The 22,556-nt window shown below is 38.9% G+C and overlaps 1 protein-coding gene across 1 annotated transcript in view; it reads left to right on the top strand.

Moving 5' to 3' along the window:
- Positions 1-7,009: 7,009 nt before the first annotated feature.
- The window catches only part of ZNF277 (zinc finger protein 277), a 93,621-nt gene continuing 78,074 nt past the window's right edge, over positions 7,010-22,556 (top strand). Inside the window, exon 1 of the mRNA XM_012805133.2 lies at positions 7,010-7,222. Coding sequence (XP_012660587.1) covers positions 7,132-7,222 — 91 coding nt within the window. The 5' untranslated portion in view covers positions 7,010-7,131. The remainder of the gene's footprint in view (positions 7,223-22,556) is intronic.

The following is a 22,556-nucleotide window of genomic DNA, read 5'->3' as shown; positions in this document are numbered from 1 at the left end:
ACTTTTAAAATGCCAGAGAGTATGCCTATTATTCCTTAAGTAAATTTAAAATGATTAAATGATTAATAAAAATAGGCTTAGGGAATTTTACTTCTTTATTCTTTTGTCATATATTCAAGTTTACTGGTTCAGTTTTTTTAGGACAGCAACTTGCACAAGTTGCCTTGTCCTTCTAATAATGATCAGCAATGCACAAAAGGTACAAAAAAACGATGAGCGATAATCCTACAGTTGGAAATATACCTCAGTAAACACACATTATATTTACTTTTTTGTTACACTGATTAGAGAGCTTTGTTAAAGGAAATGATATAGAAGAGTCCAATACAGGTCCTTAAGCCGTGGACCCCACTCCTTGTCAAAAAGATCCTAGTCGGAAGACACCTGAACTTTATAAGACAACTTATACAATGGCTTTGAATATTTGTTCCATATGTAATGAGAAATATTATATTTAAAAAACAGGCTTTGACTTACATTGTAGGGTGGAAAAAATATGATAATTAAACTTTTAGTAAAAAACAAACAAACAAAAAAAACACAAGTAGCTAACTCCTTAAAGAACAAAAACACTCCTTGTCATGTTGTGAAAGGAACTTAATAGAAACCCAAGAAGATCGGAGTTCTAGTCCTTCCTGTATCACAAATGTGGCATTTAGAGCAGTGTTTTTCAAACTGTGGGTCAGGACCCATTAATAAGTCAATTTAGTAATCAGCATTCTTTTTAATGAAAAAGAATAGAACCCACAGAGTATGGAGAAATATTGCTTCATTCATACACACGTGAGGTAGTGCTAGAGGGTGTTTCTGTTTCCTGGGTCAGGAAATTAAACGTATTTCTTATGGATGAAAGTGAAACAAGATTAAAAGCTACTACATAGAGTAAATCACTTAACCACTATGAAATTATTTTCTCATCTCTTAAATCACTTAGTATTCCTCTTCAGAGGTGAGACGCAAAATAATTTCACAACATTCTTTCAATTGTAAAATAATGTATTAATATATTACAGTTACCTAGACATGTTTCCTTAGGATTTAATATTTCTCTGACATATATAACTCACAGCATAAAGTCACTAAGCTAGAAACTCAGACATATTGTATCAAAGATAATTCCAGAAATGTCTCCTTTTGGTCAAGGGTAGAAGTATAGATAGGAATACCTAAATTTCTTGAAATTTTGAGATTTCTTGAAATCTCCCTTGTGGTGTCTTCCAGGAACAGCCCCTGAAAAAAAAGTAAGACCAAAGAAGAAGGGCGGCATCTCTATATGGCTTTGAGGGCCTTGTGAAAGTCTCACCACTCAGGAGAATAAACAAAAGAGGGAAACATTTTCATAGGCTATTTTCATAGAAGTCTAGATCAAGAACATGAGCTACCATCCCACCGCCTGCACAGCTCTTCAGTGATATTTTACTTGGAGGTATAAATCATTTCTCTTTTCTTCACACTTAAAGTTTAGAATCCTGGATCAGACTCTAAATTTCGTAAGCAATCCCAAGTAGCACATCAGTACTTAGCTGTATGTGTTATCTAGATACATCATGGTATAACTAATAGAAACACTTTAAGAAATTGAAAAAGTAAGAGTAAAGGTAACACGTCATCACAACTCTTACACAAGCTACCGTTAAAGTATCCTTCCAAAGACAAAGACACTCTAAGGATCCTGTGCGAATAAGGGGCTTTAAAAAGGAACATGATTCCCACCCAGATGAGCTCAAAAACCACTTCAAGACAAGTAGAGGACTCAACGACACCAGTACTAAAACACTTTATTTTTTTAATGCTACACATATCCTTAAGATCAGCTCATTCTGAGTTTTGTTTCTTATAAAGTTCATGGATTTCTTGAACTGATCTGCCCATGTTCTCCCCCTGAGCTTAACCAGGTTTATACATGTAAAATACCTGACTAGGTTTGAGAGATGCAGCATTTGGGGATGCTGTGCAAAAATCCCTGTTGGACAAATGCAAACATATTTGCAATGGTCTTGGCCATTATAGCAGAGCCTCCATAGTTGACCACTTACCTATATTGACCACTTTAAGTGTTACCTACATTGACCTAATTTTCATAGACTGGACATGTATCACATATATAAGACCTAGTTCTTTATGTTGACCACCTCAGTATGTTGACCAGTTTGTCACAGTCCCTTGGGTGCACAACTTAGAGGGGTTCTACCATAATTCCCACTACGTTAATGTGGGGTTTGGACTGGGATGACAGATGAGGGCATGCAGGAGACAGTGATCTGAGGAAATTTGTGAGTAGATGATTAAGAATGTTTTAGTCACCATTCTGGGCAAGATCATTAAAGTTTATTCCTGGTGTCTAACTGAAGCTTTCTACTCTTTGACAACATCTCCTCTTTCCCCAACCACTCTTTTCCCCCAGCCTCTGAAAAACCATCATTCTAATTTCTACGTATTCAACTTCTTTAGATTTCACATATAAGTAAAATCATGCAACATTTATTTTTCTGTGCCTGGCTTATTACACTCAGTATAAGGTCCTCAGAATATATTTATCCACATTGCAAATTACAGGAATTTCCTCTTTCACTTAAAGGCTGAATAGTATTTCATTCTGAACATATACCACATTTTCTTTACCTGTTCATTTGATGATGGACACCTAGGTTGCTTCCATATCTTGGCTATTGTAAATAGTGCTGCAGAGTACATGAGAGTGCAGATATATCATCAGGATATCAATTTCAGTTCCTTTGGATATATACTCAGTAGTGGGATTGCTGGATCATATGGTAATTCTATTTTTAGTTTTGTGAGAAACCACCATACTGTTTTCCATAATGGCTATAGTAATTTATATTCCTACCAATTGCACACGGGAGTTCCTTTTCTCCACCCTCACCGATGCTTATCTCTCATCTTTTTTACAAAAGTCATTTTAAGAAGTGTGAGGTGATGGTATGCCTGATGGATGGTGACTATAATAAACAGTAATACATTATATATTTCAAAATTGCTAGAATAGATTTTAAATGTTTTCACCACAGAAAAGGTAAGTCTGTGAGGTAATGGCCTTGTTAATTAACCTGACGTAATCATTCAACATCATTAACATGTATCAAAACATCACATTTGTATACCATAAACACATATAGCCATGTGACATGGCATGTGTCTGTAATCCCAGCTACATGGGAGGCTGAGACTGAAGGATCACTTGAGGCCAGCAGTTCGAGGCTATAGTAATTGTTAATAGCCCCTATACTCCAGCATGGGCAACACAGCAAGATCCTATCTCTAAAAATTATTATTTGTCAATTTAAAAAAAATTTTTTTAAAAAAAGAATGCTTTAGTCACTGCTTATGAGCTCCTGCTAGGGAGAGTGAGAGGCAGACAGAGAGAGAATCAAACAGATTGAAAAAATGAGCAACAACCACCTTGGTTCTGGCAGCTTGCCAAGGAGCTTTTGCTATCTCTGATCTTGGTTAAAGCCATGTGAGATATGTTATAACAAAAGTGTTTCTCTTACAGCAATCTCTACACAAGGAAGATGTTTTTCTAACCAAGGGACACTTTGATTGGAAAAGCGCTATAGAATTAGTCCCAGGAGGTTATATTTTCTAGCATCTGACCCAGAGGCCCAGACTCAGAAAAGTAAACTGACTTACCTAAGGTCACACAGCTGGCAGTAGATTCTAGCTAACTAGAATCTCCTAAGATATCACTATCGTTGTGCTTACTGATATGTTTTTTAAAAGACAAGGTTCCTTATCTCTTAAACTACATATTTATCACTATAGCTTTCCTAAAATCATAACACTTAGGTACATAAGTGTGTAAACCTTGTTTAAAGATCAGTCATTAACTAAATAGAAGAGATAATGCCCACACATTGGATTCGAAAAGGAATTTCTATTTCTGATACGGCTTACTACAGGTCTAAAATGTAGGCAATTTTATCTATGTTTACAGTGTGCTCCTTGATATTTAATCATAAAGGTACAAAGACATAATTATCCCATACACAAATAATGATCATAAGAAGTATCATTACAGAAATATACAATTTACCCTGAAATTTCAGGTATTCTAAATTATAGAGACTGATTTTCAAAGAATGAGGAAACTGAATTCTACTACACCTAATATCAAACATCTGTACTGGTAATATATCTTTTATCTAATGTTCGTAAGAACTAAATGAGAAAAACCCATCGACTAAACCAAGGTTTTAAAAAAAATCACTTGCAGTATAACCAGCTACAAATAGTGCTTCCCATGGTGAAAAATAAAGTCCACACATAAGTATCCTAGCAAAAATTTCATCACATACACGCACGCCTAACAGATGGATTCTAAAAAACAGCTAAGCATTCCACAATTCAAATGCTCAAAAACTAATAAAAGATGATGAAGATTCCTGTACGTGTGATACTGTATAAATGAGAACAACAGCAATAATTTTGGGTAGAAGACCCCTCTCTGTTCTCACCTCTCAACTCAATCTCCTTTTCCCCTCTGCTCTACAACCAAATCACAACCACCCCAAACTGAGGTGTCTGCTGCAGCCCAAAACATTTGACTGATAATATCCGGTTTGCCATTCCAGGAAATCCCAGAGTGGTTTTTAAGCCTCTGCCCACAGCTTCTAAAGAAAGGCGAGAGAAGAGCTAATCGATACCAGCACCCCAGCTGTGACCTGGCACACAGAGAAATCAAGAAAATAAATGCTATCCATAATCTGTATAATTTAACACTTGGAAGAAAAGCAACATCTGGGATCAACTCCAAGCAGGACAGTGCTGCCTGGATGGGTTTGTGCATCCTGCACTGAGTGTGAAAGATGGTGGGAGGGCGATGCCCTCCGTTTCCTCGCCAGTTCAGCAAAGGCAATGTCTTTTTATCTAGCAAGGGTTAATCTACCCCCACAAAGAGAGGAAAGTGAGGAGAAAGAAAATAACAACCACCAACATCCATTCCTTGCCAGTAGGGCCCTTGGCAATGGCTCCCCTCTCACTCTTAAGAGAGGGAAAACTGGAAACCATTCCCAAAGGTGGGTCCCAGACAAACTATTGTCTTGCTACCCAGACACAATCCAGAATGGAAGCTAGTGTAAAAAATGGAATGACTTGTTTAATCGTACCATCCTCACTGTGGACTCCAAAGTCCTAAGCCCAGGCAAAGTTCAAAACAAAATGCCCTGTGGCTATGTCTCCCTGGAAAGGATGGATTTCTGGTGTTTTTAAATGGGAGGAAAATGCATTTAGAACATAGGCAGTTATCTACACCACATCTAAATCACTAGATCTGTCCTCAATTAAAAAAAAAAAGTACTTGAGTCGGCAGGACAGGGCATTAAAGGAAAGAAAGACTGTTAGTAAAATCCATAATGCTCTCTCTCTTAGACCTTCTGGGAGGTTATAATTGCATTTGGCCGCTGCAGGCTTGTCAGAAAGCCTGGCTTCTTAATAGTCTCAACCCTAAAAGGAGTAACTGTCAAGGGGCGACCCAGCTGAAATCAAACAACAAAAACGGGAACTGTAACCCGCCTGAAATGGGAGGAGGAAAAGGAAGGGAGACTCCTGTATACATCAGTCAACATTAATGTCCTTTGTTGTTCACCTTTGCACAGAACAGCGAGCGCTATCCTGTTCCTTTTTCTCCGAACGCTAGTGTCAGAGGAGTCCTTTCCTAAAAGCTGTCTCCCAGTCTCCAACACCCAAGCTTTCCGATTCACCTCCCCATTATCACTCCACAGCCGTCCCCTACCACCACCCCACTGTGCTCACCCGGGTCGAGAAGGTGGCCAGAAATAAAAACACTGCTAAAATACCCGTTCCCCTCAAAAGACCAAAGAGCGGAGCGGCGCAGATGTTAAAATTTAGCAATGCCCCCGCCCCCCAACACACACACCCCAATACACCCGGGATAGGAGGGAGGAAGGAGGCTCCCACCAGGCTCAGTCTGTCAGAGCCGCTCTCTGGAGGACCGTGCCACATTCGGCTCTCCGGGAATGTTGACCGGAGCCGGAGAGGAGGTTTTTACGCCTTCCTACGGTTTTGGGGGTGTTCTCTCTGCCCGATTGTTGCTGTCTCCCTCTCCACCCTGGGAAATCGGTGCAGCTCACTGCTGTCTCCCAGTCGCTTAGCGGAGAAGGGGAAGGAGCGAACGCAACCCCGTTCGCCTCCTCTCCCAACTTGACACACACACACCCCGTCGCCACTCCAAACTCCGCAGGCAAAGCCCGGAGCTGGCGGGCCGGCGCGCGCTCGCCTCAGCATTCCCCGCGCTCCGGGAGTCGGTGCTGGCAGCGCGGATCCCGCTGTGGGGGGCGAGACCCTGGTGCGCACTCCTCTGCCCGGGGCTGACTGGGCAAAGCCCGGACCCGCTGCGCGATGCCAGGATTAGGCATTTCCAGCCGGGTGGAGCGAGAGGGGCGCGGGACAAGGACGAGAAATGCGCACCCGCTCGGGCCAGAGCGGAATAAAAGTTCGCCCCGCGGAGACTCACCCACGCCGTATTTCTCGTGCTCCGTAGGTATCCACATGACGAAAGGGGGCTCTGGGGTCTTTAGACTTTGTAATCCCCGCGCCCCTTCTCCGGCTCACAACAATGCACAGCTCCCGAGTAGCGGCTGCAGCGCCGGAGCCCGGCGGCTTCGCGCGGACAGCGGGCGCTGGGTAGGGTCTGCGCTGGAGGCTCCAGAGCCCTGCGTTGACACCACGCCGGCGAGGCTGCGCCGCCCGCCGCTCTCCCGGCGGCGGCTGCTCACTGTCCTCCGACGCGCTCTCGGGGACCCGGCGGCGCAGTCATTGTTCTGATTCACTGAACTAAGCGAACACGCCGGGGCACTCTCGGGCTCACCCCCGCCCAGCAGCGCCAGGTCCAGCCCTCCCCTCCCAGGGCCCCAGCGGCTCGCTGGGAACTGTAGTTCTTGGCCTCGGTATCCCGAAAGGGGCGTGGTCTAGCAGTTAGGGGCGGGGATTAAGGGCCTTTCCCCACGTCCTATTGGTCCAGAACGTGACGGCGCGGCGTAGGCGTGGAAAAAACATAATGTCAATGGCGAGTTCGCCTCTAGAAGAGCTTGTATTGGCTCAGCCCCGTCCCCACCCCGCCCCGCGGCCCTCCCTTTTCTTCTCAGGCGAGTAATGGCTGCTCCCGAGACCCAGAGGGCTGCTGCCCGACTGGAGGAAGACGATAGTAGAGGCCGCAGCGAAGTCCGGGGTGTAGGTTATGAGGGTGAGTACAGTGCCCCTGAGGTGTAGTTGACTAGTCTTCCTTTCTCCAAGACCAGAAGTGCGACTGATCTCCGGTTAGACCCTGGCATCCCTTTAGCAATAAAAGGCCACCTGGGTTCCAGGGGACCACGGGCGGGGCCCAGCGGGATGGGGTGGAGCAGAGGGCGGCTACTTATCTGGGTCTGCCTAGGTAGGGCGGAGAAAATGGAACCGAATGGCTTTCCCAGCAGCCAGAGGAAGCTCCTTTGGCGTCTGTCTTCGGTTTTGGACCCCAAGCTTTGCGCTCGCTCTGAGTAGATGTGGGTCAGGTCAGGTTCGCGCGTTTGTGATTATAACTATGAGATATAATCACTGAGGCAGGGTATGAGATTATACCCTGCCTCAGTTTGCTCAGTTTGACCTCGGAGGTGTGTTTTCCTTGGCCTCGAGCGGATTTCCAGTCACAGACTGGTCACTGCTCTCCACTCTACGGATTTGCCCAGTTACTGGCTGAAGTGGCCTGTGAAGGGAAATCTGTGTGTAAAACATTTTAAAAAGTATGTTTGGCTGTCTGCACGTTCCCCAGAACTGAACATGAAGGGAAGCCTAAGAAATCTTCCTAGGACCTAGGTACTTCGAGAAAAAAGAAAGTGACCGATTGCACTCGTGGCTTCCGAGTACATTTGAAGGGACTTATGAAAATCATTACAGCTGCTTTGGCTGATCATGACTTTCACGTTGTCCTCTGATACACAGTAGGGTTCAAAAACCAAACTTTGCAAGCTTCAGGTGGATTGTCTTCAGGACTCTTTCCCTTTATCCTCAACCTTCCACTCCCTTGTTCTTGCCCTTCTGTCAGATTTTGCACAAGTTGTCTTTTTCTGATGGACATGTTTTGGGGTATGAATAGGGTCTTCGGTCCTTTTTGAGCTTTTTGTTTTGGGTTTCAGTGTTTTTATTTTCACAGTTCAACTGTTGATGTTTAGTCTTAATTTTTATCTCAGCTGCACAGAGATGAAGTACAAGTTCTTCCCACTTCCCATCAATGGAACTCGCTAGCTCTGAAATTATTTCAGTACCTCTACCAAAAATACACACACACTCTAAACAGTTTAGTTTGTGTTGGTCATATATTGGCCTCTCATCTGATGGTAACAGCAAGTTCAAAGGGCTACCGGTTTAAGATCTAAAGATGGAATCTTTGGTGAATTTTTCTAAGAGCTTAACGTTTCAAAAATGTAAAACATTAAAAAAATGAGTTATTTTTAAATTATAAAAGTTTTATTATAAACAATTGAAACCATTCAGAAATACGTAAAGTAAAAAAAATGTAAGTTTCTCTACCACAGAGTTCCAATCTCAGAGTAAATAAGTGGTAAGAGTTTAGTGTGTGTTCTTTCTTAGATCTTCCTGTATGACACACATCTATATGGTTTTGATTTTTTTTAATAAAAAGGGATGAATCTATGTAAACTAAAAGATTTCAGTCCTCTTTTTTTTTTCAGTGATCTATCGTAGACACTCTTCTATATCAGTACATTTGTTGTTTCTTTTTTTTTTTATGGACTGTGCCCATTATGTTCCATAATGAGAATGTGCCATACTTTAAACATTCCCCTATAAATGATAATAAAGTGTGGCTTTCATTTTTCAATAATGTTGCAGTGAATAGCTTTGTATCCCGGTATCTTTGCCCACCAGCTATGTATTTCTTCAGGAATTGCTGGGTCAAAGGATATGCAAGTTTAAAATTTTGATGGATACCAGATTTTCCTCTTAAAAGGTATTTGCCATATATTCCCAGCAGTAATATGAGTATCCTTTTCCTCATATCTTCACTAACTTTGAGGAAATCATTAATCCAGGATGAATGTTTAAATGATTGTTAGATTCAATTAAGTAACTGAGCTTAATTTTTATTCCAACTTTTTTTATATTAAGTACTGAGGAACAATGAATTAGCAAAATCTAAACATAAAAAAATTTCCTCACCCTTGCTCAGAACTACTCAATATTCTCATTATCTTATAGCAATCAATGGAAGAGCTTAATGGTTGATTGTTGTGTCATTCTCATAAGGTAAAATTGTCATTAAAAATACCTGTTAACAATCCATGTACCACACTTGGCTTTACTTGTATTCTTTTCATAGCCAGCAAAATGTGATAAAATTTTAAGTGGGAATAATTACATTAAGAGTATATTTATATCTTGTTAGGCACCCACTTAGGTTATCAAGTACAATATATCTTTCCCTGTAAAATCATATGTCGTTTTAATTTTTTGAAAACCACCTCTTTTAAGAGGTTTCCCTTTAGCTCTAATTAAAATGTCAGTCTTTGTGTTTAATATCCTGAGACAGCAGGAACTAGGGAGACTTATTATAAAAATCTTTGCAGTTTCTCAAAATTCTCCTAGAATATGTCACTGAGCAGTATACCAGCTGATGGATAGCACATTCCTGGAGACCACTGTGTTGCCACACTTCCTGTGGGCCCATCCTTCTTCAGTAAGGCCCCTGAAATGACCAACTCAAGTCTTATAGGACACTACCTACATTTGAATAGTAACTAGGATTTCAAATTCTCCTCTAAAATTAAGAACTAATAAATAGGTTGAGCATCTCTCACATTTGGGATGCATTATTGGTATTTGTTCTTTTGCTGTTTTTAGGAAGAAGTCAGTAAGATAACACATCTATAGTTTATTCATTGACAATACCTTTAGGAGGATTTTGTGACTGAGGTGGTTTCTTCTCACAATGTTAACCTTTACCTCATCTTGTAATATTCTGACAAAGTTCTGAAAACATTTTTTCCTCCAAAAGCATGTTCGGTAGATTATGGTCATAGTTATGTTTGGATTTATATTGTTTGTCTTCTAGAGACGTACTGTCTCATGTGTGAGGTCTCTGGAACAAATGGGGAAGGACAGCAGGTGATGTCAACTTCTCATTCTTGTGTTTTCTACTTCAATAAATGGCATCAAGTCTATCTTAGAATTCTAGGAAGCATCCTTGCCCTCAAGTACTGAATTTGATCAGTTACCAAGTACTTATTTTTCTTTACCTGAAATATTTTTTGAATCTGTTCTTCTATTCACCTCTACAGGAGCTATTCTGACACCATTTCTAACCCTTGCCATCACGGGTTCCAGCCCCCAGACTGAGCTCTTGAGGACCAAAGCCTCATCATATTTGGCCACCTGATGCTATCTTGGCTCATTGTCAATGTTCAATAAACATTGAATCCACACTCTAAAACAAATATATTCATGGGTCTTCACTTGAAATCTTGAGTATAACTCTACTGATGGGTAGTTAGAACCAAATATTCTATGTGGCATATAAGGTTCTAATCTACTTTTCCAGCTTCATCTTCAGTCACCCTGCTTGTATTCCCATATCTCACATTGTTTGCTTGCCGTATCACACTGTCCTTATTTATTGGCAACTTCATCTACCCCAGTGGACTGTGAACTTCTTGAAAGCAAGAGGTGCCTCGTTTTATAGACAGCCTTTGTTTATCAGAACTACATGCATTAAACATTCTATAACAGTTTAATGCTAGAATTAAATATATCTGTTTGAAATGTCTTCAAAACATTTAGAACAGCAGCTATTTTAAGCAGATGAAATTAAATAGACTAAAAAGTGAGTAGATGTTTTATGCTTGAGAGGTATGCGTACCAACTGAATGCTGAATATCATTAGGAAGACAATAATATTCTGTCTGAGTAGAACTGACATCACAAATGTCATGTTAGAATAGTTTTCCCCTTTTTTTTTTCAGTGAAGTTTTAATGTTTAGATAACTTTTAATGAATACTTTATATCTGGCCTTTATAACTTTGAACCCATAACTGAATGACCTACCTCATGGATCTTAAAATCCATCTTCCACTATCTATATGGCTGTTATCCAATTTTCTATAGGCTGTTATCGTATTTCTGTAGATGAGCATTAAGTACAGTCTCATATATTTGACATGACAGTGGAAAGAAGACTAGACTATTTTGGAAAAGCAATATTTGAATTTCATTTCTGACATTTAATAACTGTGTAACATAGGTATGTCACTGACAAAATTATGAAAAGATACATATAACACCTATCTTGTAGAGTTCTTGTGATTATTTCACTGAGTTATTTATTTAGGAAAGCCCAGCATATGTCCTATTATAAAGTTGGACCTCAATAAACATGAGTTGCTTTCATTATAAAAATATATGTATCTGAATTATAAAACTGGCAGCTCTCTGATACTGCATTCACTTAGGAAGCAATCTAAATTGTGCTGTAACTCAGGAGCAGCTTAGGAATGTGTTGGTAATAACTGCTTGCCGTCAGCACTCTCCTGGAATTTGGGGTTGTCAGAGTGCTTGTCAGTGCTTCATACTAGGATTGCAACTATGTGTTCTGAAAGCCCTTTATATTACCTGTATGATCTTTTATATCCTTTTTCACCTTATACACTGCTGCTTCCCTCATATCTAGCTTCCTACCCCACCCCCACCAACATTCAGAGTCCTCCAGGAACTCTGGTAACTTCGCACACTTGGATGATGGCCTTGTAAGGCCGGAGTATGTCATGGAAGATACAGAATTATAGAAATTTAGTCTTAACAGGTCTTGTTTGGCGTAAGTTACTGAAGATCCTTTTGTTTTTCAGAACATCCTTTTGTTTTCCTGTGAAATAGATAGACCCAGCTTATAGGAAGATAAGGGAAGAGCTGTTATAAAAATGGATATTACAATAGTGATGTTGTTAGCTAGTATCTGTTGAGCACGAACTGTGCCAGGTGCTGTTTCAAATGCTTTTAAATGTCTTGTCTCATTTCATTTTCATACCACCTTTGAGGTAGATACTCATATTATCTCCTTTTCATTTATAAATCAAGAAACATATGCAAAGAATAGCTTGCACAAGCTCACACAGTAACTGAAAGAGGACTTTTATTCTATGCATAATTATAATAATGTCTCATAGTAACAGTTCCACTGGATGAGGTCTGAAATGGTCTTTTCTTAAACATTATGCTATAAAGTTAAAGTTACTATAGAAAAGTAATATGGACTAGTGGAAAGATTTTGAAGTCAGATTAATTTAGGATTAGATTCTGGTTACTTGCCAGCCACAGACAGTTAACCTCTGAACCTCAATTTCTTTTCTGTAGAATGGATAATAAGATATATCTGTCTTGATGTGATGCTGAAATGATTGAGTGAGATGATAAGTAAAATAGTCTCATCTTCAAAAATGATGACTTATTTCAGTCACAGTATAGGCACATCTTTGGCATGTGTGCCAGAAATGATACATAGTACAGGTGATTTCGGTGTGTTTTTTTCACTTCAAAACCAGGTGTCCGTTTAGTATTTGATGGATCAGGTATCAAATTTGCATGCACTTTCTATTGGGTTGAGGTAGTTTCTCCATTCATGCAAAAGAATAGTGCTGCCCTTCACAATATCCACTCATAGTATTCCATCTTGAAAAACTGAAGATGTTGCTGATGAGATTCACATAATAGAAATTATGCATTCTTAATATGAATCATGGTGCATAGAAACAAGCAGCATACATTAATTGCCATCCCATGATTAAAATCTTTAAATCCTTCTATTAACTATTGTTGCAGAACTTTACCACTGAATTAGAGTTTAGTTCTGCTGTGATTAGTGAATGAATTTTACTGACAGTACCTTAAAGACTTCTTACCTCGTGTTGAAATAAGTGTGTTCCATTGACAGGCTTGACCCAAAGGTGAGTAGGGCAGCTTTTTTCAGAAGTGGTGATGGATTTGAATGATCAGTCTTCTGCTTCTCTTTACATCTCAGGCAATTTTCTTTGTGACCAGTGGCGTTTATTTATAAGATAGCCAACTGGATTTATATATTCTCTTTAGCTATAGGAACTAATTAAAGTTTTCTAGAGCTAAACAGGACTAAAACCAGTGTTTTTCAACTTTTTTTATCTCATGACACACTTGAACCTATAGTTAATCTTGCGCAGCACACTTAAAGTATGTTGATCAAAAAATAAGAAGAAAAGAATATACTTACTGTGCTTTGAACTTCTTTTGAAAATAATTTAATTGAAGATCTTTAAAGATGTTCATAGCACACCTAAGATCCTCTCATGCCACACTGACTGAAATCTTTGCTTCATGGCAGAGTAGGGAGGGGGAATCATCAACTGACAAAGGGTAGGATATGTTAAGTAATATAAGATGATGTGGTATGCCATTAGGCTTTCTCCATGTGTAGCAGATCTGAAATAATATACAGTATTGAATAAGTAAAATGTGTGGGAAGAAAAAAATGAATAGGAATGAGAAGATCAGGATCCTGATTTTATATTTGCTGCTTTGTAGCAAAGTGAACTTGGGAACAATCATTTAACCTCTCTGAGTTTCAGTTTCGTTAGAAAAATGATGCTCGTTTTATCAGGAGGTTGAGTGAGACAGTGTGTGTAAAAAGCACTCTGTAAACCAGGAGTCATTATGAGATGAATGGGATGATGATCTGTCTCAAGAGGAAGTAGTGGGTCCCAGCACAAGCTTTAGAATCCGACAAACCAGAATTGGATGGAACTGTCAGTTAAAAGCTGTGTGACATTGAGTAAGGCTTATGACCTCATTGTTATTATTATAAAATGTTTGCAGACTAGGCTCGGCGCCTGTGGCTCAAGCAGCTAAGGCGCCAGCCACATACACCTAAGGTGGCGGGTTCGAATCCCCAGCCCAGGCCCTCCAAACAACAATGACGGCTGCAACCAAAAAATAGCCTGGCGTTGTGGCGGGCGCCTGTAGTCCCAGCTACTTGGGAGGCTGAGGCAGGAGACTCGCTTGAGCCCAGGAGTTGGAGGTTGCTGTGAGCGTGATGCCATGACACTCTACCCAGAGGGATAGCTTGAGGCTCCTTCTCAAAAAAAAAAAAATGTTTGCAGACTAATCAAAGAATGTTAAAGTGGAATTGAGATGAATCCTTGTTTATATAATATGTAAACCTCTTAAGGACAGGAACTATTCTAAATATCTTTGACTTTATCTTCTGGAACAGTGCCATACTGGATGCTGTATGGGACGTAAATAAAGAACCACTACTAGTCTTATACATAGTAACATTTCGATGTAGCTGGTGGGGTTCTGCATTCCAGTCTTACCAGAGCTAGTAGGAGAGTCCCTTCTAGTTCCATAATACACTGTAAAAAGTGTATATATGTGAACGTGACATGCATATCTTGACTGAGGAGATGAGCATACTAAAAGCTTTTAAATGTGTTTATTTTTAAAAGAAAGGAAATTCATGTTTTGTCTCCAGGTTTGTCTAATAGCGTCCTCATTTCCTGTTTTTTCTTAATAGAAAAATGAGCCTTCCCCCGGCCTCTAAGTAATCACTGAGGCTCTACCTTTAAAAAAAACTTTTTAATGTTTTTATCCAAATTACTTAGATTTTTGTTTGTTTGTTTTTACCGGTAAGGACCTCAGATTGTAATTGTGATTGTTTATTTAACACAGTCTCCTGTTATGTAACAAGCTGCTATTCACCAGTAATAGCCAATTAGAAAAGAAAATATCTTGTACCCATTAATCGTAATTATCATTAGAAAGCAATTAATAGTAGGAACTGTTGCTGAACTGTAACATAACATCAATCAAGCTATCCTTGCTAAGGCACTATACTACTAATTTCCTCAAATGAAGAAGGGGAGGGGAAGGAAAGGGAAGTGGGAGTGTCTGTGAACTCATTGTAATTTCTTTCGAACTCATTTATGAATGACATTTGAAAGCTTTTTAAATATGCATCTACTCTGGAAGGAACGTAATGCTAATAACCTACTGGGACATTGAGTAATGTTTCCAGCAGCAGTAATCATAGTACAGTTTTGAGAAAAGCTCACTGGACCTAGGCTTTAATCCCACTTCTGCTTCTGATTGTGATTTTAGAAAACCACTCGTTTGCACTGTTGCACCAATATTTCCTGGTTTGTAAAGGATGGAGTTAGGTTATATTAGCATGCTTTGAACTGCATCTCCAAGTACCAATAAAAGAGCCAGGGAGCTCACATTGTTCATATTTAGGTTCTATAAAAAGAAAAAGAAATAGCTGGTCTATCCTTAAGAATTAATCGTAGACGTGAATGTCATTGATTAGGCATGTCAGATTAGGAAACTAGCAGAGAACCACTGAAGTAGATGACTTTGGGAGTCCCTTACTCCAAGAGAATCTATAAATCAATAGGATGCATCCTATCTAACTGTATCCGCTGTCCTTTCTGTTTATAATAAGCAGTGCAGATCTGAAAGAGGCTTCATTAAATCTAAAAATTTCCTTAAGCATCTGCCGATGTAGAAGCTTCTTTATTCTAGATGCTAGAGTATACAAAAATGAAAATAACATTGGTTTTGCCATCAAGGATCTTATATCCTGGGAGGGAAGATAAAAGAAGTACATGAATAACAATATTATCTGGAAGAAAGTGCTAAGGTACATCAGAGGGATATAGATAGAATTAAGCAAGAAAGAACTTATTCCCAGCAAGTGGTACTGGACCTTGAAGTTTAATAAGCTTTGGACATGCAAAAACAAACAAAAAGCATGATTGGCCTAGGCAAAGGGAGAGAACAAAAGAAAAACTAAGGACATGTGCAGCAAGGGTCAAGTCAATTCGTTTTGCCTAAAGAAAATAACAGGTAAGTGGGAACAATGAAAAAATGGGTTTGGAAACATAAATTGAAACTAGATCGTATCCTCTCAGATGTTACAAGTTCATGCTGCAGACAGTGAGACTTCAAAGTCTGAAGGAAGGGAATGACAAGATGAAAGTTTAATCAGGTAACAAGGTACTGTAGAAAGTTAAGTCTGGAGTACTTTCCAAAGCAAGAGGTAATAAAGACCCACACTAGACTTTAATAATATGCTCTTGGTTTTGTTTTGTGTTTTAGGTTTTTTAAATTAACAATTAAAAATTATACATATTTTTCTTGTACAACATGATGTTTTGGTACAATACGTATATGCATATATTGTGGAATGGCTAAATTAAGCCAATTAACATATCTCTACCTTACATACTTTTGCGTGTGTGCTTGGTGGGAATATTTGAATCTACTCATAGCAATTTTCAAGTATGCCACGCATGGTTATTATATAATCAACATACTCTACAGTAGATCTCATGAAATTTTGTATCCTTTGACCAGCATCTGTTCAGCGTTCCTCCACTCCACCCTATCCCACCCAACCCTGGTAACCACCCTTCATTCTACTCTCTGCTTCTATGAGTTTGACTGTTTTAGATTTCATATATAAATGAGATTATGCATATTTCTCTTTGCGTGTCTGCCTTGTTTCACTTAGACTAATGTATTGTAGGTTGATACTGCCATTGTGGAATTTTCTTCTCTGTTAAGGCTAACTAGTATTCCTATGCGTGTGTGTGTGTGTATACGTCCCATATTTTTTATCCATTCATCTATTGATGTGCACTTAGGTTGAATCCTTGTCTTAGCCATTGTGAATAATTCTGCAATGAACATGGGAATGCAGATATCTTGTACTAATTTCATTTTCTTTGGCTTTAGACACAGAAGTAAATTTTGGGCTCATGGTAGTTCTTTTTCAATTTTTGGAGGGACCTTACTACCTATAGTATATAAGGGTTCCCTTTCCTCTACACCCTTACCAGTGCTTATCTCTGATCTTTTTGATAATAGCCACCATAACAAGTGTGAGGAGATATATCTTCATAGTTTTAATTTACATTTCTCTGATGATTAGTGATGTTGAGCATTTTTTAATATGCCTGTTATCTTGTTTGTGTTACATATAGTTTTGGTGTCATATCCAAAATTCTTTGCTCAGGCCAATGTCAGAAGGTTTTCCCCTGTTTTTTTTCTAGAAGGTTTACAGTTTCAAGTCATACTTTTAAGTCTTTGATCCATTTTGGGTTGAGTGTTATATATAAGGTGAGATAAGGGTACAATTCCATCCTTCTGAATGTAGATATCCAATTTTCCCAACACAGTTTATTGAAGAGACTGGTCTTTCCCTGATTATATATTTTTGGCATCTTTATCAACTGTCAGTTGTCTGTAAATGTGTGGATTTATTTCTGGGTTCTCTATTCTGTTCCATTGATCTATATATCTGTTATTATACTAGTACCATGCTGCTTTGATGACTGTAGCTTTGCTGATTTTGACTCAGGTAGTGTGATGGCTCTCGTTTTGTTATTTTTGCTCAAGATTGCTTTGGCTATTCTAGGTCTTTTGTGGATCCATTTTAATTTTAGGATTTTTTTTCTATTGCTGTGAAAAAATGTCATTGGAATTTCGATAGAGATTACACAGGATCTGTAGATTGCTTTAGGTGGTATGGACATTTTGATATTAATTCTTCCAACACACAAATATGGGCTATTTTTCCATTTATTTGTGTCTTTTAAAAAAATCTTTCATCAGTATTTTATAGTTTTCAATATACAGATATTTCCTCTTTGATTAAACTTATTCCTAAGGGTTTTTTTTTTTTTTGGTGCTATATAAATGGGATTATTTTCTTGATATCTTTGTCAGAATGTTATTAGTGTATAGAAATGCTACTGATTTTTGTCTTTTGATTTTGTATCCTGAAACTTCACTAAATTCATTCATCAGTTCTAGCAGTTCTTTTGGTGACATCTTTAGAGTTTTCTCTATGTAAGAGCATGTTGTTTGCAAAGAAAGACAATTTAATGTATTCCTTTCTAGTTTGGTTGCCTTTTTTGTGTCTTATTGCTCTGGTTGGGACCTCCAGTATTATGTTGCATAGAGATGGTGAGAGTGGGTTCCTGATCTTACATGGAAAACCTTTCAATTTCCCCTTTGAATATGCTAGCAATGGCCTTATGACATATACCTTTATCGTGTTGAGGTATAGTCCTTCTATACCTAATTTATATCTATGTCAAACCATTCTTACATCCCTTGGATAAATTCCACCTTATCCTGGTGAGTGATCATTTTAATGTGCTATTGAATTCAGTTTGCTAGCATTTTTTTTTTTTTTTTGAGACAGAGTCATACTCTGTTGCCCAGGCTAGAGTGCCATGGCATTACTCTAGGTTATACCACCTCAAACTCCTGGGTTGTGATCCTTCTGCCTCAGCCTCTTTAGTAGCTGGGACTACAGGTACCTGCCTCAATACCTGGCTCATTTTTTTTTTTTTCTATTTTTGTAGAGATGGGGTCCTACTCTTGCTCAAGCTGGTCTTGAATTCCTAAGATGAAGTGATTCTCCCACCTCAACCTCCTGGAGTGCTAGGATTATAGGCAAGTATTTTATAGAGGATTTTGCAACTATGTTCATCAGGGATGTTGGCCTATAATTTTCTTTTCTTGTTCTGTCTTTGCCTGGCTTTGGTATCAGGGTAATGCTAACTACTTAAAATGAATTTGGAAAGGTTTCCTTCTCTTCAGTATTTGGAAGAGTTTGAGAGGGATCGATATTAGTTCCTCTTTAAATGTTTGATATAATTCAGCAATAAGGTCATCAGGTCCTGGGCTTTTCTTTGATGAGAAATTTTGTGTTACAGGTTCAGTATTCTGGTCATTAGTCTTCTCAGATTTTCTCTTTCATCATAATTGAGTCTTGCTAGATTGTGTGTGTATAGAATATATTCATTTCTTCTAGGTTATCCAATATGTTGGCATATAATTGCTGGTAGTAGTCTCATGACACTTTGTCTTTCTGTGATATCAGTTGAAATGACTCCTCTCTTATTTCTGATTTTATCTATTTGGACCGTCCCTCTTTTTTAGTTGGCCCTCGCTAAAGGTTTATCATTGTTCTATATATATTTTCAAAAAATCAATTCTTAGTTTTGTTGCTCCTTTTTTTAAGTTGCTGCCATGGGCCTGAGCTTTACAAGCCTTCTTTGGAGACATGGACAGACATGTCTCCCAGCTGGTCCCTGGCCAATGAACTGAGAGAAGCCAAGGCTGAGATTCAGGGCTATGTCAGAATTGCTGCAAGACTGAGGTTTGCGAGCCAGCCCAAGGCACTCAAATGGTTGTGTCTCCCCCATGTTTTTGTTCTAGCAAGACTGATCTAGGACTACAGCAGAGAGAGGCTAAAGCCAAATTAGAGGGTTGTTTGGGTGTCCACAGCAGAGTGAAGTCAGTAGATATTTCTCCTGAGGCACTAATATGCGTGATTCCTTCCAAGCCCCTTGGCAGGTAGTAGAGACCTAAATCTTAATGGGGCTATAGCCAGGCCCGTAGGGAGATAGGGCCATTTCCAGGTCTGGAGTCCAGACCACAATCCATTGAGTCTACCACCTAGTATAGGTCCACTATCTCAAAACAGCCCTGCGAGGTCTTGGGTTCCACTGGGGTTTCGCAAATTCCTACTTGGGTCCCAAGGTTCCTACAAAGGTACTTTTATCCATGGATGGCTGCAAAATTATATTATTGTGCAGCAGTATGAGCTGGAGACCTCCTATTTCATCATCTTACTTACCCAGAACTTTCTGGTTGAACATTTTTTAAACTAGGAATGAACAACCTTACTTACAGGAAGGCTGTCAAATGCCATTGGGGTTGCAATCTTTGTCACATCAAAAAGGAGAGAACTATGCCCTTGTTAATGAAATCAGGTGATAACTCAGTTCTGTATAGAAATTTCCGAGATTAGACAACTGTGCTGAGACAGAGCAGGTTGTGTAAGAAAAGTCTATCTTTGATAAGTTGAGTTTTGCTTGACCTGTATCATGAGGGATGACCAGCCAATTGCAGACAGAGAACACCATAAAGAAGATAAGACAGACATTAATTAGAGATAAGACAGGTAGAAAAATCTGGTAGCAGATAATGTTAATGTAAACTAGAGCTGGAGTAAACTAGAGCTAGTAGTAAACTGGTGGGGAAAAGATCTTATGTAGGAACAATTACAATAGGGAGTAAAAGGCCTTGTACAGAACTGGGGTCAATTCCAAGTACAAGGAAAAGTGGGGGTTTAAAGCCAAGAAGTAGGTTGAGGGGGTGTGAAAGATGGAAAATTACCAAGAAGAAACATCAGAGGTAGCAGGGGATTCTTACAGGCCAGAGTAATCCGATATCACCTGAGGGATGGTGAGAGAAGAGGTATTTGATCAGATGTTGAGGATAGTGAGACACTGAGAGTGGGGGATTCTCTCTAAACTTGCTAAAATTGAGCTATGATCGTCTGACAAGGACAGGGCCTAATCGAAAAAAAGAGTTCAGAGTAGCCTGACTCAACTTTGGTCAGTAGCAGAGACACAGCCCCAAGCAAACTGAACTTTAGGGGCTGAACTTAAGTCATTAAAAAGCCTTAAAGAAGCAAATTTAGAAGAACATAGATTCTGGGTGAGGCACTGAGTCAGGCAAGTTGTGGAATCAGGAAACCAGATCGAGGACTCAATTACTAGAAAAGGAATTCAAGTTGAGGTTTGGTTTCAAGAGATTAGAAAAATTAGTCATTTGCCAGTGACTAGTATTCCTCAACCAGGTGAAGATGAGGCCAAGGAGACTGGGTTGATACAGAGCTACTGGCTTGAGGTGGTCCCCTACTGGACCAAAGCCAAACTGATGATAGTAGGCTTAGAGACCCCTGCCATGCTGATCAGTGGTATTGGCAGGGGCTTAGCACCAATCAGGTCATTACGGTTGCCCATATGGCCACTGAACTTCTAACCCTGAGCTCATTAATCCTGAATAATCAGCCGGTTGTAATATAATTCTCAAGTATAAGGTGATAACACCCTTTCTTTTTCATGAGCCCTAGAGTACAAGAAATTTGCTATAGAGAAAGATCCTGATCCCTGATTTTTTTCTTTGTGACATGTCATAGTTTATTGACAGAACAGATTAAATTATAATGATAATTTTTCTCCTGTTCATATGGTGTTTCCAGGGATCAGTAGTTATAGTTGTTTTTATAAATAGAGAACAATTCTGCTTTCCTTTCTTTATATGAAACCCAGAGTATATCCACCCATGCAAATTTACATGTTCTTAGAGCCAAATGAATTAAAAATGCATTAAACCTTTAGATAATGGACTAAAAAGAATTCATTTCTGTACTGTGTTGCTTTTGAGATTTTTTTATAGAAAATTATGTTCTAATTGCTTTTGTTCACTATGCTCACTATGCTATTAAAGTAGGCAGGGACAATGTAAATCTAGTATGCTGTTTATGTTTTTAGGGACAGAATTCCAGGACTCCATAGAATTAATTATAAGGCAGAAAAGTGTTATATTACCTTTTTAACAGGAAGAGGATTTCACGAACAAATGATTTGAGTTAAAGTTACCTAGCTTTTTTTACTTCAGGACTTTAGTATGGTAATTTTTGTGACTTTTTAAGAGATAAATGTTGTATGCCATTTGCCAAATAAGTGACTATCACTATCTTTTTCTCAAATAGCACTTATTAACATTTCATGGGATGTTAGTGCTCCATGGAATTTAATTTGGGAAATGCTAATCAGGGTTATCTCCCATTGTTTATTAAGAGTTTAGCCATCCTAAACAGTTCCATCTGTAAACATCTCCAGGAAGAGATCATTCACCCTATGTCTGTAATGATAACCATTGTCATTCATCTTTATAGCTTTCCTATTTACTTCATGCCTTTAGTGGAAAGAAAATAAGTACAGGATGCTAAGCACAAGGTAAGAACAAGAAATAAGTCTTTTTACTGCGTCAGGGAGATATGGCATCCCTTAAGGAATGTTTTTTTCCCATTGTATCCAGGAAACGAGTCGTTTTGAAAATGTCCAACTTATCATTGAAATTACTATTTGCATAAACAAAAACCTACCACTATAGCACAATATGAGAACATTTACTCTTCAAATCAGGGTCTTTTGTTTCTTTAATGTCTCTTCTTTAGTACATTTGATTTGAGATTTTAATATTGAGCAGATAAAAAAATAAAGGACAGGTTTTTAAGTAACCAGGTTTTGACCCACTGTTCAGAATGCTAAAGCCTGTCCTCCTGATTAGGTCAGGTAACCATAGCTATTTAATGCATTATTTAAGTTTATAAAAATTTAATTCACATTCCTCTATCAGCTTTCTTTGACTTCAAGAATGTAGGTTAGTTGCAATTTTTTTCAGTTGTCTCTGTGTGGCATCATTGTCAGAAATGTCAGTTTCTGAATTACTGTTTATTAATTAAATGATGAATTCAGGCGTCTCTTTTATGTAAAACCTACAACTAGTATGATGTAGAGGAATTTTTTAGTGAAAGGTTTTTAAAAACGGCTTCAAAATGATTCATGAGACCCATTGTTATTCACTTCTAGTTAGCAATACTCAAACCCAGTTGGCAAATCTCCATTTTTTC

This window comes from Otolemur garnettii, unplaced genomic scaffold, assembly GCF_000181295.1.
Source record: "Otolemur garnettii isolate 467f Iridium unplaced genomic scaffold, OtoGar3 scaffold00037, whole genome shotgun sequence".
NCBI classification, from domain to species: Eukaryota; Metazoa; Chordata; class Mammalia; order Primates; family Galagidae; genus Otolemur; species Otolemur garnettii.
Note: the sequence above shows the minus strand (reverse complement) of the source record. Positions and strands in the feature narration are given on the sequence as shown.